Source organism: Rhipicephalus sanguineus, chromosome 3, assembly GCF_013339695.2.
Source record: "Rhipicephalus sanguineus isolate Rsan-2018 chromosome 3, BIME_Rsan_1.4, whole genome shotgun sequence".
Taxonomy (NCBI): domain Eukaryota; kingdom Metazoa; phylum Arthropoda; class Arachnida; order Ixodida; family Ixodidae; genus Rhipicephalus; species Rhipicephalus sanguineus.
This window is the reverse complement of record NC_051178.1, coordinates 177346612-177363557: the sequence shown is the minus strand read 5'-3', so window position 1 is coordinate 177363557 and position 16946 is coordinate 177346612. Positions and strand designations below refer to the sequence as shown.

The following is a 16946-nucleotide window of genomic DNA, read 5'->3' as shown; positions in this document are numbered from 1 at the left end:
ACAGAGCTGTGCCGGGACAGGGCGTCAGTTCCAATTAACGAGCTTTTACTGTATTTTTTTTAATGTTAAAAAGCATGTTAAGAGGGCTTATATGTGCTAAGTATAACAAATGATAAAATGAAACATATTTGACCGTTTATAGCTTGGGCCCTATTACTATTCAAATCCTGCAACTGTTCAGATTTGCTTCCATTTGACTTCAAACCAAAAAAAGTGACACTTGCACACGCCTAGGTCCAATTCTCTAAAATATTGTGCAAGTTCGTTGGGTCACGACAAAAATGCTCATTTTTTCTTCATAATATGTGATGCATACTATACGAACTATTCGATTAGAAATTATTTGACGAAATCACTATTTGCTTCAAACCTCAAGTTTGCTATTCGTCCATCCCTACTTACGACTGAACTAGTTAGTGGGCCACACACGTAGCTTGGCAAATTTTGAACTTGGTCACAGTACGTCAAAACAGGATGGTCAAAATTACGGAAGGTGAACCTATCTGTGCCTTGACAAAGACAGATCCACCTTTCGAAACGACGGCCAACCTGCCTGAAGTAGATCACGGGAAGTTTCACGGCATCTTTTGAAAGCAAGCAGAAATCAAGTTCAGTTGAAAAAGAAACTCTGGGTTTGGCAGAGTTCAACAGACGCACAGCTGCATGAGCTAGCGTCCAGCAGTAGTGCACAAGAAATAACACACGCAGTGCAGGCAGATGAGGGAGGATGGAACCAGAAGGAGAGAAGGAGCAACAGGTGCAATGGCTCACCGGGACAGCACTCTCTTCCTACACGAAATGGGGGGGAGCGGGAAGCATGCGCGGCTGGCAACTGGCATCAACAACCGCACACGCCTACAATACCGTCAATATATCCACCACCTGAAAGCCAAGGAGGGGAGTGAGGGAGGAGGAGGACGTCGCCACCCAACTCGCGAGGGATGCAGCGTGCAAGAAACACAACGGAGAGAGCTTTCGCAAGTGCAGACACAGCAATGGCATGCAAAGCACTAAGACTATCACAGCAGCCACAATCGTTTGCTGCATTTTCCCGGACGGCACTGAATGCCAAGCAGAAATAAATAGCACTACAGTGAAACCTTGTTAATACGTACCTGCCGGGAACGCGGCATAACTACGCACTAAACAGTAGTATGCATTAACCACCAAGTACAAATTTGCCTCTCCTGGCGTACGCCATCGACGCCAGCAAAGAAAAAAAAAAAAAGAGTGCCGCAGCAAATATTGCCTAAACTACCCACTGCAAAGCCTTTTCTTTCTTTTTACCAAAGTGGAGAAAAGATCCTGGCACTCTCGCACGACTGCCCGATAGCGCGCGGTGGCCGCCACGCCAAAGAGCATTTCGAAACTTCTACAGCTAGGGTCCGGGATACTCGGTGCCCAACATAGCGACAGAACAGACAGTGTCTGCATTCCCCGACATATGTGTATGCGTCTGTGCCGCGATCTACTACTAAACGAAAACAGACATGCGGAACGGCTGCGTGGAGCCGATCGTCTCCTGGGTAATTGCGTGCAGCGCGTCGCCTACTTGGCTCACGCAGTCACTGCCGGGCCGTTTGGCGTACCGCACGAGCGTTTCGTGGGAGTGTTCTTCGTGCCCGCTTCACTCCAGACCTTGCACAGATGCGGCGAGTAGCTTGTTCAGATAACGCGGCGATGTCGTGCTTCCTCCGCGACGCTGTAGCGGTCCTGGCAGCGGGCGCAGGCTCGTTGGGTGGTCGCCGAATAAAAGCGTGCAGTATGGTTACAACAGCGCTATGCTTGCTGTACCGTACGCGTGCGTTTAGCGTGATAGCGTCAATGCAGCGAGGTTTCACGGTGTCAACGATTCGCAACGCTCAACTCCGCAACAGCGATCTGCTTTCGTTTCTACAAAGCGGTGCGCGCTTGAACACGGCCCCGCACGAGATGGCAGCGATCGGCGGCCCAGCACGTTCAGGTTGTTGCCAAATAAAAGCGTGCAGTATGCTTAAAGTAGCGCTGCTGTGCTGCACGCGTGCCCGAGCAGATAGCTGAAGATACTTATTGTGATAAGGTTGTCGGCGCTAAGTCATGCTGGCGCGTTTGTCGGTGGCCGCCGCTTCGCCTTTGTTCTTTCCCGATGCTTACCTGCAAAGGCGTCGCCGCAATCGCGCGGAAGTCGGAATCGGTGATCGACCGATCTCCGCATTTCTCGAAAAAATGGGAAACCTTTGGCGGCACACTGTGGCGTCGAGAATTTCACTGGTGCAGTAAAATTTTATGGCAGAAAAAGTTATCGCGGTACGCACTAACCGGTAGGCATAGGGCGAACCACTACGGCTTAAGAGGTCAGCGAATGCATTGGGCTCTATGGGACTCAGTCGGAGATTCGTCGCAACTACGTTTTAACCGTTAGTACATTTAAAGCGGGTACGTATTAACGAGGTTTGACTGTACTACAAGTACCAAATAAAGTGGCAGCATGGCTGTGACCAGTACATGCACCATGAGACATTGCAAGCATACAGCTCCTTGGGGAAGGCACTAGCCAAAATAATATAAATAATTTCTTGAAAAATAATTTTACTACATTTAAACATCCTACTTCACACAGCGAGAAATTAAAAAGGTATATGCACAAGTGAAAAAAACATCTGAATGAGTCCTGGTGACTCAAATTTCAAATTTTGCCTGTCTTCGAGCAGCTGTTCCACCTGCCAGTGCAGACGGCTGCCATTGCGGCCATCTGCAGGAGGTAGCCTCAGCTCTCTTCTCTTGACAGCAACATCTATCTGTAGCGTGCATCAGAGGGGGCGGGGGGGACTGGGGCAGATTGGGGCAGACTGAGGAATCAGCAAAGCTGGTGGCATTCCTTCCTCCTCACCCACACTACACTATCCCACCACCTTGCTACACTGTACTATACTATGCATGGCTATGGTATACTTTCTTTCTCTCTATTTCTTTCTTGGCCTTACTGTTTTTCTTTCTCTCTCTCTGTTTAGGACTATCACAGCAGCCAAAATCATTTGCTGCATGCAGTGTAAAAGTGCTCCAGATGATGGCTTTCCCCTATGTCTCTATCTTTTTATGTCTTCCATTTCTTCTCTTTCTCTCTCTAAATCTTTCATTCTCTCTGTAGTCGTTCTTTCGCCCATCAGTTTTTGCGTTCTACACCGAACGAATCGGCACACATGTTGTGGGAGCGAAGTAGATGACGAGGACGAAGAGAGCTTGTGCAGGTTCATGATGATGATAATTTTTGTTTGCACTACCTGTGCTACCCGGGGCAATGAAAAGCTTGAACAGCTCTGCTGTTAAAAGAAGTATGCTTGCTCCGTTGTTCGAAAGCACTCAAAACCACACGCCACTGGCTGCTGCCATTTAAAGGGGTCATGAACCACTTTTCCAAGTAATGATCTAAAGACCTCAGTATCAGAATTTACTCCCTCCCGAATCGATTGCCGCAAAAATTTCTCGAATCCGTCAAGATATTTATCAGCAACGCCATCGATATGACCAGCTTGCCAGATAAGAAACTGGCAGTGTTTGAAGAAGAAGAAGAAGAAGAAGATGATGATGAGGCAGTGCAGGTGCGATTGTGTGGGCAGCCTGGGTGCTTATGCAGCTTTTGAGAGATGCAACGTGTGCGACGTTTTGCGTGCCGATTGGGATAAGGTTTTTCAACCAAGATTAGATCCTCCACATAGCTTGCATTAATGAGTGAATTGCAATCAAACAATTTAATCTCAATGAGGCTACATCAAAATTTTAATGGGTGGCACATGTGTAACAGGTTTGTAAGCAAGTACAAGGGCCTTGCTTATCTACTCGAGCCTAAGTGTATGAGTGGGGCTTGCTTGCCGCAGCTATTTTTTCAGCGAGGTGACAAGCTTGTGAGCACTTTGAACTATACAGTCAAACTCTACTATATCTCGCCCGTTTACATCAAGTTATTCCATTTGTCAGACAATTCATTTTAACAGCAAAGTTACAATGAGAACGTATAGCATAAAATTACAGTGAAATCAAACAAGAACAGCAGTGACTGCCGATATGGCATGCAATGCATTACGATTACCACAGCAGCCACAATCATTTGCTGCATGCAGTGTAAAAGTGCTCCAGAAGATGGCTTTCCCCTATGGCTTCAGGAAAAGCTGCCGACACACCCTAGAAGTGGTTTATTAAGGCAGTGCACGTGGCTTCGCCAATACTCCATCGCGCCCCTGCCACAGCCAAATTAGATGAGCTGCCGGCATCCAATGCAAAAATTGATGCTGCTTTGCTACTATGACACTGGCTCTCGCAGCCAATCAGACATTCTTGTGTTCACACACCCGTCTTCGCGGTTTCATGGTGGCTTGTGAACCTTCACGCTATCAAGCAGCAGGATTTGCTGTTCACTGTGAAGCTCTTAATCAAATGAGTCAAGCGCAGCAAGAAGTCTGATGCTGCTGCAGCATGCAACATTCCTAGAAGCATCCTCAGCATGAACTTGAACAAGATGTTCACAAAAGGTTTACAGCCATAATTTCAGGTGATCAATGCCACGTGATTAGCGCCAGGTGTCTTCGGCCATCTGTAGGCCACAGGTGCACAGTGGCAACCGTCTTTCTTGCACAGATAGTGATATGTCCAGCACTTGCCCAGCAAAATAATTGACAAAAGTGATCACCAATGACACAGCATCAGATGCACAGGCACGGCCACATATGGAGATGTGAATGCAGCTGTATACGAGCAATTCGCTGTCGTTCGATCGTGCAGCACTCTGGAATGCAGCCCCATTATTGAACAAAAAGCCAAGGGTCTGGCTTTTATTCTTGACGGAAAGATCTTCCAAGGTTTGCCGAGAGCTGTCAATATTGTAGAGTTTCACAAGAGATGGCAGCACTGCTGCCACTAGACCCACTAAAAACCGGCTGTCCACTTCTACTGCTACTACGTCATCATCACCGTGTAGGCTTGTGCGAATAGCAAATTTTAGGTTCGAAGAGAATAGTGATTTTGGTCAAATAATTTCGAATCGAATTCGAATATTATATGTCACATATTATAAAGAAAAATGACCGTATTTGTCATGACCCAACCAACTAGCACAATGTTTTAAAATTGTAACAAGGCATGTTCAAATGTCATTCTTTTTGGTTCAAAGGAAGTGGAAGCAACCTTGAATAGTAGCAGGATTTGGCTTTCAGTAGAATGCAGGTGATAACCTGTAAAATATGTGACGTTTTAAAATTTACTATACTTGGAGCATATAAGGTGGTATAATAAGCTTTTAAACTTAAAAAATGATGAATCGATGTGATGGTAATCTGTTCATTTAACCTTGAAAGGGGGCTTCGCGGCAGTGCGGATTCATCCTGGAAAAATGCATTCACAGCATAGCACTCCTCCACTGCAGTGAAACCACCTTTGCAGGGGGGTTACATGAGGACTAATATACACCTATTCGTTCATTTCGAATACTTCGAAATTTCCAATAATTTAAATTTGAATCGAAGCGAATTCGAATACTGTAATATTTGTTCGAATATTCAAAGAGCTCGAATATTTGCACAAGCCTATCAACGTGAGCAGTCGGGCCGTCGAGTGGCATGGTACCACAGCCCTGGCTTACTTTTAGTTTTGTTTCTACTTGTTCTGAACAACTTGTGGCTGGATCTGGACATTCACTATACCAGGCACCAAGAAACAGCCAGTTGTTGCACTCTATGCAAACAAGATTTTCAATGACGTGAAGAAAGCTACATTGAATATAAATTATATATGGCATCACACATACCCCCAAAACAGTTTCAGCTATCTGGAAAAAATTGGGTCCAGGTGCGATAGCACTTGGACATAAATCCTGCATCGTGACCATAGGTCAGCAAACTCACTCAGACTCAGATCGAGACGCGTTTCTGAGTGAGTAAAGTTTTTGTGAGTCCGAGCCCGAGTGAGTCCGGCTGAGAAAAATTATAGTGAGTCTGAGTCCGAGTGAGTCCAGTTGAGGAAAATTTTTGTGAGTCTGAGTCCGAGTGAGCCCTAAGGGCAAGATATATTTCATGAGTGAGTCTGAGTGAGCTCCACATTTTTTGCTGACCTATGGTCCCATCAGCTCAACTTCAGCATTGCTATCAGCCCTATGTCGGCTGAAGTTTATACTCATGTCCACTCATACATACCGTATTTATTCGAATCTAAGCCGATGGTTTTTTCGAAAAAACGATGTGCCAAAGTGGGGGCTCGGCTTAGATTCGAGGATTTTGAAAAACGCGCCATTTTTCATCGAGAAAATGCTGCAAAACTAGCGCTACGTAGACAGTATTGTAGCCGTTAGTAGCCGAGCCAATACCTGGCTTAACGCGAGGCCGCCGTTTTTATCTTTGTGGCGAGTGTTGAGGCGAGCCATTCGTCAGTTCGAGTCTCGCTTCGAGCGGGCTGTGTGTGGCGTAGCTCAATGGCGCCAAACAAGCGTAGTCATTATAGTGCGGCGTATAAAAGGAAAGTTGTGCTAGCCGCGGAGTCGTCCTCCAACGTTCAAGCCGGGCGGGACTTTGGAGTGGACGAAAAGAATGTTCGTCGCTGGAGGGGCCAACGGGAGGAGCTCTTCGCGTGCGCCGCAACGAGGATTGCTTTTACCGGTCCACGGAAAGGCCGTCACCCTGAAATGGAGACGGCATTGGCCGACTTCGTTCGGACGCAGCAAGCAGCTGCCCTTCCAGTGACAACGAAAGTGCACCAGGCGACGGCGAGGGCACTTTCAAGGGAGCAAGGTGTTTCGGCGGCAGACTTCAAAGCCAGCCGAGGCTGGCTGCAGAAATTCATGAAGCGCTTTGGCTTCAGCCTCTGTCATCGCACCTCAATTGCCCAAAAGTTACCGGCTGACTATGAAGAGAAGTTGCTGGAGTTCCAGCGTTTCGTGCTTCGGAAGAGAGAAGCGAGAGCGTATCTACTAGGCCAAATTGGCAACACAGACCAAACGCCGGTGTATTTTGATATGCGGTCTCAGAAAAAGGGGCCAAGGAAGTGAAGGTGCACTCTGCGGGCTATGAAAAGCAGCGCGCGACTGTGATGCTGTGCTGCACAGCGGACGGGCACAAGCTCCCTCCTTATATCGTTTTTAAGGGGAGACACTGGTCTCGAAATGAAAAGTTTTATTATTGGAGATATTGTAATGAAATTAGGTGTGTATATGTATTTCTTCCTCCTGATTTCAAAAATATAATTAGTTTTCATGTACTTCAATTAGTTATCAAATTGTGAGAGCATAAGTGAAATCTAATTAGGTAATTTCTTACGGGTCATTAAGACACTTTCCCTCAGTATTTTTAGGTTCTGTTTAAGATGCAGCTGTAGCCAAAGACCTGCCATGTGGAGCTATGCTATTTATATTGTCACTGAGATATATCATCATATAAGAACTTTCAATTGTATTGACACTGTGTAATCTTGAAATGCAATTAGCTCACATTATTGTTCACAAAATTTCATATGTTCATCTTAGCCACAAAAAAATAGCATAGCTCTACAGTCCTATTTCTTACGAATTCAACGGTATAAAATTTATCAAAATTACCTTACAAAAACATAATGAAAAGATCCGTAAGGCTGGTCAAGTTGGCAAAAAATGTGAAGCTGAGAAAATCGCGTTTGAAGTTTGACACGCACTGTATAAATTTATGAAAGGAACCTTTAACCACAAATTTTATTCACATGTTCCCCATCTGTTTCCCTTCAAAACAAAACAAAGTGTCTTGTTCCACCCAAGGAATCATATCTAAAAAAATTTTCCAATGTGTAAAGCATGATCAAAGCCCCACCATGACAAGCGGCTGGGGGGTTCTGGAAAAGCCATGGGGTATGAGGCTCAAGCGACTGGCTGCTCATGTCTTTTCAGTCTTTAGGAAGAACCTTCTAGATGTTAGGCAGCATGTTACCCTGGGTAATAGGCTGCTATGCTTGAGAGAATACCTTCAAAGTAGTCCAGGACTGTAATCTTCAGTTGCACCCGTTTTGTGTCGCCTTGCAAGAGTCTTTTTTGTGTTGGTGCTCAAACGCAGAGAGTCTTTTTCTAGGCTTCGTCAAACAAGGCAATCCCCAGCAACATAGCCCAAACTTGCAGCAATGGACTCGTTGGTTGCCCTTCTTCCTTGGTTGTAGATGGCAACAGCCTCAGCGGCAGCTCGCTTCACACTTTCCAGCGAAGCGTTCCCATTCTTTGAAGTTTGGGTCCAGATGACTGAATGAAGACTCTCACTCGCGTTCTGGGTCTTCCCTTCACAGCACCGTGCCAGCAGGCTCTCATCACTGAGCCTCGCAAAGACTGGCTCCAGAGCAGCCCCAACACAAGCCGGCAGGGCATTCTTGTGTGAAGGTGGACTCTCCCCATTGGCCAAGGCTCTATTGTACTTGCACCAAGAGCTAGCACCCTCGGGGCACTTTGAGTGCTTTGGTGCATCATCTGTCGATGTCATGTGCAGCAGTGTAGCTTCGACTGCCCTCTTCATAGCTGGCACGTCATTGATATTGCTCCTCAGGGCACATCCGTAGTAATTCGCGATCTTCTTGATCTTCTCTTGTGTGAGCTTTCCTCTACCCCCAAGAGACTCACCCTGAGCCTTCTTTTTGTCCACAATGTTCCGTAAAGCTGCACCCATTCGCTTGTGGACATGGTTGATGCAGTCCTTTTTGTCTATTTGGATAAAGCCGTACACCTCGGCTTCGGACAAGGCATGAAAAGTGCGGCTGTCTCCATCAGAGAGCACAGTCGTGTAGCGCAGACCATGCTTGGCCCAGGACCTCTGAAACATGGTCAGCGCAGCCTCTACTTCCATGCGGCCAGAGTTGCATTCGATGTTTCGTTGGCACTCGTGGGTTGCCAGCCAGTCGGTGTACCCTTCGTCTTGCGGCTGTGGTCCCAGGGCACAGCCGAGACAAAAGTTTGAGTAAACAACATGGTCAATTACAAGGCCAGTGTAGAGCTCAATGATGCAGCCCACACCTATGTGTGAGCTCCGACCTCGCGTCATCCATGAGCCGTCAAACACAACATCGATGTTCCCTATGGGGTTCAAGAAGTCTGTATACAGCTCTTTTATTACTGCCACACTAGCAGCTTCACTTTCAGTCGCTGTGTTTTCGCAGGCTTTCACTAAACTTTTTAGGTGTCCCTGAAACGTCTTGTGGTGCAAGCCTCAGTGCGAAAGGTTCATACACGCACAAAAGTCTGAAAGGGCAGTAACACCTTTGCCTATCATCTGTATCCCCTTCATGGCCCTCATGTTGACTTCGAAGGGAGTGATGGTGGCAGTTCCGCTCACTCTCGGAGAAGAAAATTGCTTCTTCTCGAAATCACAACTGCTGCAAGAAAAAATAAGCTTTACCGCAAGGCCGTACTCCTTGTCCGTTGCCTTCCTCACGCTGAGACTTTTTGCGTCACATTTGTCGCACTTCGCTTGTGCAAAAAAGTTATTCAAAACTTTCATATCGACGAGCAAAAAATCGGTCCCGGCGTCACCGGTCTGGCACTCCGCGCTGACTCCAAGAAGGTCGAACTTGCGCTGGGTAGCCGACTTTCCAGACAGAACGGTCTTCGTTTGCGCCGATCTCTCAACTCGCTGCGCCTGCTCCGCCGTTGAGTAGTACGCGGCATCAACCCGAAGTGTTTCGTTAGTCGAACTTGGTCCCACGGTGTCGTCAGTTGAAGTTCCCGGCAGATCCAAAGGGTCCGGCCGCGACTCCAACTCCGCTGCCGACGGTGCACTTGTAGCCGGCGCCTTCTTGTTCCAAGCCCGTTTTTTGCGGCTTCCAAAAGCTTGTTGCGTCGATGGTTTCAGACGAGAGTCTCCAGGCATCTCGATCGCGTGGAAAAACTACCGGCACAAAGTGGAAACACGGTCCGTCGAGAAACACGCGCGATCGCAAAAGCAGGCGCACACAAACGGACAGCCACGGCGGAGAACCCAACACAAAGAAAAAAAATTGACGTGTCGGTCGCGCCAGCCAATGGGAGACTCGGAAAGGCGCGCTTGAAAAGCGCGCCGTGTGAGAGCCAATCAGTGGCCTGGAAACGACCTTGAGAAAACCCGCGACGGCGGCCGTTCTGCTTGAGCGACGCCATTTTGAGATGGCGCAAAATGTGCACAAAGAAAACAGCTTCAAATCTAGCCCAAGATGGCGGCGCTCGGCCCGCTGCAACGCTCATGGCGTGCGCGGGAAGTTCGAACAAATTTCGTCCTTTTGGGGACATTTTAGTGCTGCCGGGGTGCTTTGAAAGCCGATTTTATCGCGTTTCCCGACCGAATTTAGCGTTAGCAATTTGAGAGTAGGTGCTCAGAAGTACAAACGCCTCGAAAATAAGCTTTGCGAAAAATCGATTTTTTGACCATTTTTGGCCGTTCCAAGACCCGCGTCTCCCCTTAAGAGGAAGACGCTGCCGCCAATGAGGCCTTCCCGCGAAACGTCATTGTGCGGGCCGTTCAAGGACAAGCCTGCGGCCGTTCAAACCGTTCAAGGATCGCCTGCGGGGATTATACACGGACTGGTTAAGCACCGAGGACCACCAGCTGACGCCGACGGGCCGCATCAAGCGGGCATCACTGTCTCAGTTGGCAGGCTGGGTGGCTGCAGCGTGGGACAACATCTCAGGAACTTTGATCGTGCACTCTTTCAAGAAGTGCGGCATATCAAATGCGCTTGATGGCACCGAGGATTGCGCACTGTTTGAGGACAGCGACAAAGAGATCAGCGACGACGACTCGGAATGAGCGCGGCATCTTGGTGATGAACCAACTGCTCCGTTTCATTTTCATATTTTCAATAAATGTTTCCTCTTTGTGAATTTTACCCGGCCTACATTCGAGGTAAGTTTTTTTTTTTTTTTTTTTTTCGTGCTTCGGACTTTAGGGGGTCGGCTTAGAATCGGGGTCGGCCTAGATTCGAGTAATTACGGTACATCCCCGCGCTACCGTTCATACGTCAGCTCGCTACTTATTGATCAGAGGCGTGAGTAGCGCAGGCAGAGGGAGTGGAGGTGCCTTAACCTCCCCCCCCCGCAGATTCTTTCACGTGAAGTTATTGATAAAAATATCTCGTGTGAGTCATCTCTTTTAATAAAAATGTCCTTACTGAATTGCAAACTCTGATAACTTGCATCTGAAAGTACGAGATCAAAATGTCCAAAGTAGAGCACTGATTATGTGAGATATTGGTGTTAAGGGGCATTGACACTACTGTAGAAAAAGCTAATTATAGGCGAACGGACTCATGAGTCGACTCACTGAGACTCACTCAGACTCAGATTGAGCCGTGAGCCTGAGTCTGAGTGAGTCCGAGTGAAATATATTTGGTGAGTCTGAGTCCGAGTGAGTCCGGTTGAGAAAAATTATAGTGAGTTTGAGCCCGAGTGAGTCCAGTTGAGAAAAAGTTTGGCGAGTCTGAGTCCGAGTGAGCCGTAAGGGCAAGATACATTTCGCGAGTGAGTCTTAGTGAGCTCCACATTTTTTGCCGACCTATGATCGTGCCTGAGGATCACAATTTGCAGTGCGAAATATGAAGACGTTGGCACTGCCCTGTTTCAATGATTTTGAGAAATCAATGCTGCCTTATTCCGCAAGTAAAATAATGCGGCATTTTTTAATTTTGAGGAAGAACTGTGGAGAAAGAACTGCACGTAAGTGTTTCCTTTCAAATATGATTTTTATGATTAGTCTGGCTGATGTGAAGATCATTTGCATGGGTCAGTCCTTGGGCTCTAGCAAAAGGTCTTTTTAATACTGATAAATACAATGCAAACATTCTGGCTGTATTCTTTGATTGTTGTATATGCGCAGCTACTTGGCCTTTCCTTATTTTGCATACGTGCAGGCCTTGAAAATTTTTTGGTTGTGGTGCTGCAGTGCTTATATTTCGGTATTCAAGACGCCAGCAGCTCTAGTTATAAGTGGTCTACACAGTGTACCATTTCTTGACCATATTTAACTTAGCATTGCTTGACCACACATGCTAAACATTGAAATGAAATCCACAACAACATCGCAAAGTTGCTGCTCATAGCATAACTTCAAAATTATTTTATTGGCTCTAATTACGCAAGTATGATTAAACTGGTGCTGAGACTACCCAATGTACAATGTGGAGATTCACAGGTGCACACAGTTTTGAACAAGTATTTCTTCTGCTCCCAGAAATATTAGGAGGCAAGAGCTAGTATATTTAGCTCAAACTTGCCACTGCCTAAAGCTTTTACGATGAGTGTCGAACAAAGCGGCATAGCTATCACAGTAACGGTACAGCACACTCGACTTGACAAGCATGGCGGCACGAGAACACTTCTTGTACAACTTACAAACCGCAAGTGCGAGCACTCAAAATTTCCCCATCTTTGCCGACAAGAACAGCAGTGTCCGTGTCGCCAATCCTGGCGGGCTTTGCAAGTCTAAGAGCAGCAGTACTCACGCAGTGCCCACAAGTCCGCTGGAGGGCAAGAGGCGACTGCTTGAACTGCTGGCCGAGCCCAGGGGGCCCAGCGGAGGACTCGAGTAGTGCATTGTAGACGAGCCCCCCGTTGCGCTGGCCGAGTGTGGCACGGTTGGGGCAACAGACGAAGACGGTGAGGGCCCCAGGGGAGGCCCTGCTGCAGGGCCCAGAATACTCGAGAATGAAGAAGAGGAAGAGGAGGACGACGAGGAAGACGACGAAGGTGAAGGCAGAGAGATGAGAGGTGCTGTACCGCCCGATGAAGACGAAGGTGGCGAAGACCCCGGGGGCGGGGACAGGGCACCTCCGAGAGGAGTTGATGGGGGGCCTCCTGCGCCAAGAGCAAGAAATAGAAAATGACCAGCACGGTTAGTGGGCTTTAGGCACAAGCCCTTTGAGGACAGAACTCACAATGCCCAAAGCCTACGATAACGTGCATTAAGGGGGGACGCGGCCCTTGAAAACTGAAAAATCGTGAAAAAGTCGATTTTTGAAAAACCACATTTTTGGGTTGTATGTCGCATAAACTACCTATTCTGTAATTATCAGCATCTAATTCCACCGCAAAGTGAAAAAAAAAAAAATTGCTATTTTCGAGGCTGCCGCGGCGTCCAAAACGCGCAAATCCCGAAATCAAACCAAACTTCGCGCGCGCGCCATTCCCAGACCATGCGGTCGTCCCGCGCCATCTTGGTGTTGTTTTGACCGAGAATTCTTTCTCTCTCGTTTGCCGCCTTGCAAAATGGCGTCGGCGGCACGGTTGAGACGCTATTGGCATTTTCCCGCGATGCGATGCAGAGCGCTGATTGGCTAGAGCAGCGCATTCATATCTCGCGGGAGAAAGCGCGCCCGCCATTGGCTGCTGCGCAGCAGCGGGGGCGGTCGCTCCTGTCGATGGCGCGTCCAGCGCGCTCGCCTCGTCGTTGTTCTCTGCTCCGTACACCTCGACAGACGTCTGCTTACGAGCCGCTCTTCGCCTTGCGTGATCTTTTTGATCATTTTCACTTCTTTTTTTCTTTTTGCACTACTTCTGTGCCCTTCGTCTTTGTTGTTGCGGGCAATGCCGGCAATGAAGCCGAAAATAGTGCGGAGGTCTGGTGCGCGGAGGCGCGCTCTGCGGCTCGTACGGGCATCGAAATTCCACGATTCTGCTGCGGGTGCCGACTGCGTAGAGGCTTCCACCGGCGGAACTGTGCTGTAGGCTGTCGCCAGTCGAAAATCCGACACATCGAGTGTGGCTGGAGCCCCAAATGCACCGAGTGTTTCCGAGATCGCCGGACTCGGCACGTGCTCCGTATCGGTGTCATCGAGCGTGACACTGAGTGTTTCTGAGATCGCCGGACCCAGCACTTCGTCGGAATCGGTGCCATTGAGCGTGACACAGATTGTTTCTGAGATTGCCGGACCCAGCACCTCGTCTGAATCGGTGCCATCAAGCGTGAGTGAACCGTCGCTTCATCTGCGGACGCGTTTCCTAACGAAGGAAGAAATCGATGCGAAATGTCGTGACGCGGCTCATGCTGAACTCGAGACACAAAATGCATGTCATTCCACTCTATTTCGTGGTCTCTGATGCCGAAACAGCAGCACTACATGAAGCGGTGCTGTGTTACAATGCCGGCTGCTACGAAGCAACCCAAGTGATATCGGACTCCACTGGACTTCAACCAGGTCACCTGGCCATCCAGCGAGCTCGTGAAAGAAATGCTTTACGCCTAAAAAAAAATTCCAAACGACACCAAGAGAAGATGTAGGCCAGGCAAAAGAAGAAAAGAGTGCGCAAGGACACTTCTAGCTACTCTGCTAGAGCTTTCTGAAGAAAACACATGTGTTGAACTTTCTAGGCCCATTTTCTCAGAATGGATTTTTTCGCTAGTTGTGGTGCTGAGGAAAGCAAAAACTCAAAGACCGCTCATCAGATTTGTGTGCCTTTTTTTTTTATTCTGTTCCTGAAGGACTTTGCAAGGGGGTAACAAGCTCCTTTTTTTTTTTAAAATTGGTGCCGTTAATTTATAATAAACAATTAATTATTGATGAATCTGGTCATTACTGGCTACATCAAATTCAAAGTTGCGTCAAAATTTTTTAGAGGGAAAATTTTAAAAAACGGCTTTGTAGCTCCCTGGGATACCTATCAAGGAATGACCACAATGAATTTCAGCTTTCTACTATGTCGTGGGATTTCTCAAGAGACTTCCTCAGGCACCCATGTGAACCACCCAGTTAAACCTCAATAACTCTGGAACTAAGAAACACAGCTTCGTGAAACTCAGCAGTTCTGCTAGTTTCAGTGCAGTGAACAAACCCTGAAAGTTTCATTCAGATATCTTAAAAAATAAAAAAGTTCGGTCTTCAGGGTAGCCTCCCCCCTTAATTGGCCGTGCCACCTACGACTGTAATCGATATGTCAGTTCATGTTGTATAGCTGCAGCTAGCTTACAAGAAATACTGCAGAATACTTTTTGACCTCACTGAAATTTACTGTCGACTTGGCAATGTCGTGCCTAAAAGAGTGCCAATATATTAGAAGCTGCAGTAATTCCAGAACGTTTGGCATGTATGTGAGAGTTAGGCTCTTCAGGTGTAGGAAAGTAATACTTTAGATGCTTTACCTTGTACTTTGTTGGTCAGAACAATCACCTGGTATCGCCAATGTTTGTCATGATCTAATATTGTACCTTAAAAACCAGAATGTCATTAATTCCACCACCATGGGTTTACTAACCCTCCTAGGGTTTTCGTCGCACATGTACGGCATTGCTTGTATGCTTAAAACGCGTGCCTTTTTCGATCATTTGTCTTGCTTGGCAAGTGCTGTCACACTTCGGGAATACAATATAACCTCGTTACAATGGATCTGTTTACAACAGACATTCGGATATTACATACCAATTTGCGGCGTTATGCCGACCTCCGTATTAGTTCCATTGATTGATCTTCGTTTACAACGGATTCTGGTACAACGGACATTCGGATATAATTGACTAAAGGTTCAGGCCAGCAAGGTGGTCAGGACTCCTTTAGAGCGAACTTTTCTACCACGGCCATTAACTTCCGACTTCAAACATCGCTTTAGCATACTTTCGGGACGGGAGCAGCGCACCGCGGATATCGACGTACCGATTTAAGAACGAAGGCCGCCGATCCCCCGGTCTGTCAATGATCAGCTATGCCTAGCTGTAGCGACAAAAAAACAGCGCGCAGCGTGCTTGGTGTTGCGTTTGGGACGCTGACAGCAGCGTGCTTGGTGTTGCGTTTGGGACGCTGACACGCGATATTGCGAGCCGCTGCCACCGCTTCTCCGTGCGGTCGCTGCGTGGCGAGCTTGGCCGGGGGGTCCGCTGCCGATGCGCAAAATGCCCATCCGCGGTTCTGAGGAGCCAGCGGGCGATGCGATTCGTTGCTTGAGACGAAGGACATTACGGCTTCTTCGCTTTCGCATGTCCGCTAGCGCGATGTTCTTGCCCGCAAAGTTCGGATTTGGCTCGTACATCGGCACCGTGAACGGAATTAGGCCTAACCACAACATCTAGTAGAAAGCTCGGCTGCGATGTGCGTGGCCGCAGTGCCCAGTGTTTCAAAGTACGTTATGCTCGATTGCGAGTACAAGGAGTTGTCCCGCGGTGGTCTTCGTCATAAGCTTCGAAGTGCTGATAAGAAGAACCTCGAACAGCAGGTCCAACGAGTCAACGCTATTAGTCGCACGTCTGCGATGTTTGCGACGAGTGCGGCGCGCTATCGTAATCTGATGATTGAGCTTCCGCTTGCAGCTGCCCAACTAAAGCGTTCCAAATTATCGTCGACCCGTAAACACAGAACGAGTGCGAACGCGTCACTAAGTAGCGCAATTTTTGACAGCCACGACCTCGCGACGCACAAGCAGCAGACGACGATCCCGAAGTGAGCATTAACACGTTTTGGTTGCTTCTGCGGTAATACCGCAGAAGCAACCAAAACGTGTTTTTCGTACGCTTGTTACTGAATGGAGGAGCCAGCTGAAACGGAGAACTTGAACGCGGAGAAATGCTCTTTACGACGAGCCCAAAATGGTGGCGCCCAGTTGACCCATTGCCGAGCTATAATTTTGAAAAACGCTTTCTTTTTTTATATATTTCCGCAATTTTCGCCAAGTCGGCAGACGCAAAACAAATTTTTTATAGCACTTCTACGTAGTTTTCATTGAAGATATTTTGGAATCGGATAGAAATGGGCTACAGAAACTGAAAATGCGATTTTCCAAAAATCGCATTTTTTTTTGGTCCCCCGTTAAAAATAAGACCATGTTTGTGACTCGTAATTCTCTCCGGTTATAACAGACCCATTCAGTGTTTACATGAAAATCTGTTGTAACAGTACTTGGATTTTACATACTCCTTTTACAACAGACCAAAATCCTGTTCACTATGAAGGTCTGTTGTAATGAGGTTATACTGTATGTGGAATTTTTTTCATGCGACAATGTCTCTCCGTTGTTTTTTTTCGAAACAGTG

At 47.5% G+C, this 16946-nt stretch overlaps 1 protein-coding gene across 1 annotated transcript in view; it reads right to left on the bottom strand.

Moving 5' to 3' along the window:
- The window catches only part of LOC119387726 (putative protein TPRXL), a 40313-nt gene extending 26858 nt beyond the window's left edge, over positions 1–13455 (bottom strand). The window contains exons 1-2 of the mRNA XM_037655206.2: positions 13410–13455; positions 12436–12787 (exon numbers count right to left, since the gene is read on the bottom strand). Of these exons, the coding sequence (XP_037511134.2) occupies positions 12436–12787; positions 13410–13455 (398 nt within the window). The remainder of the gene's footprint in view (positions 1–12435; positions 12788–13409) is intronic.
- Positions 13456–16946: the final 3491 nt, after the last annotated feature.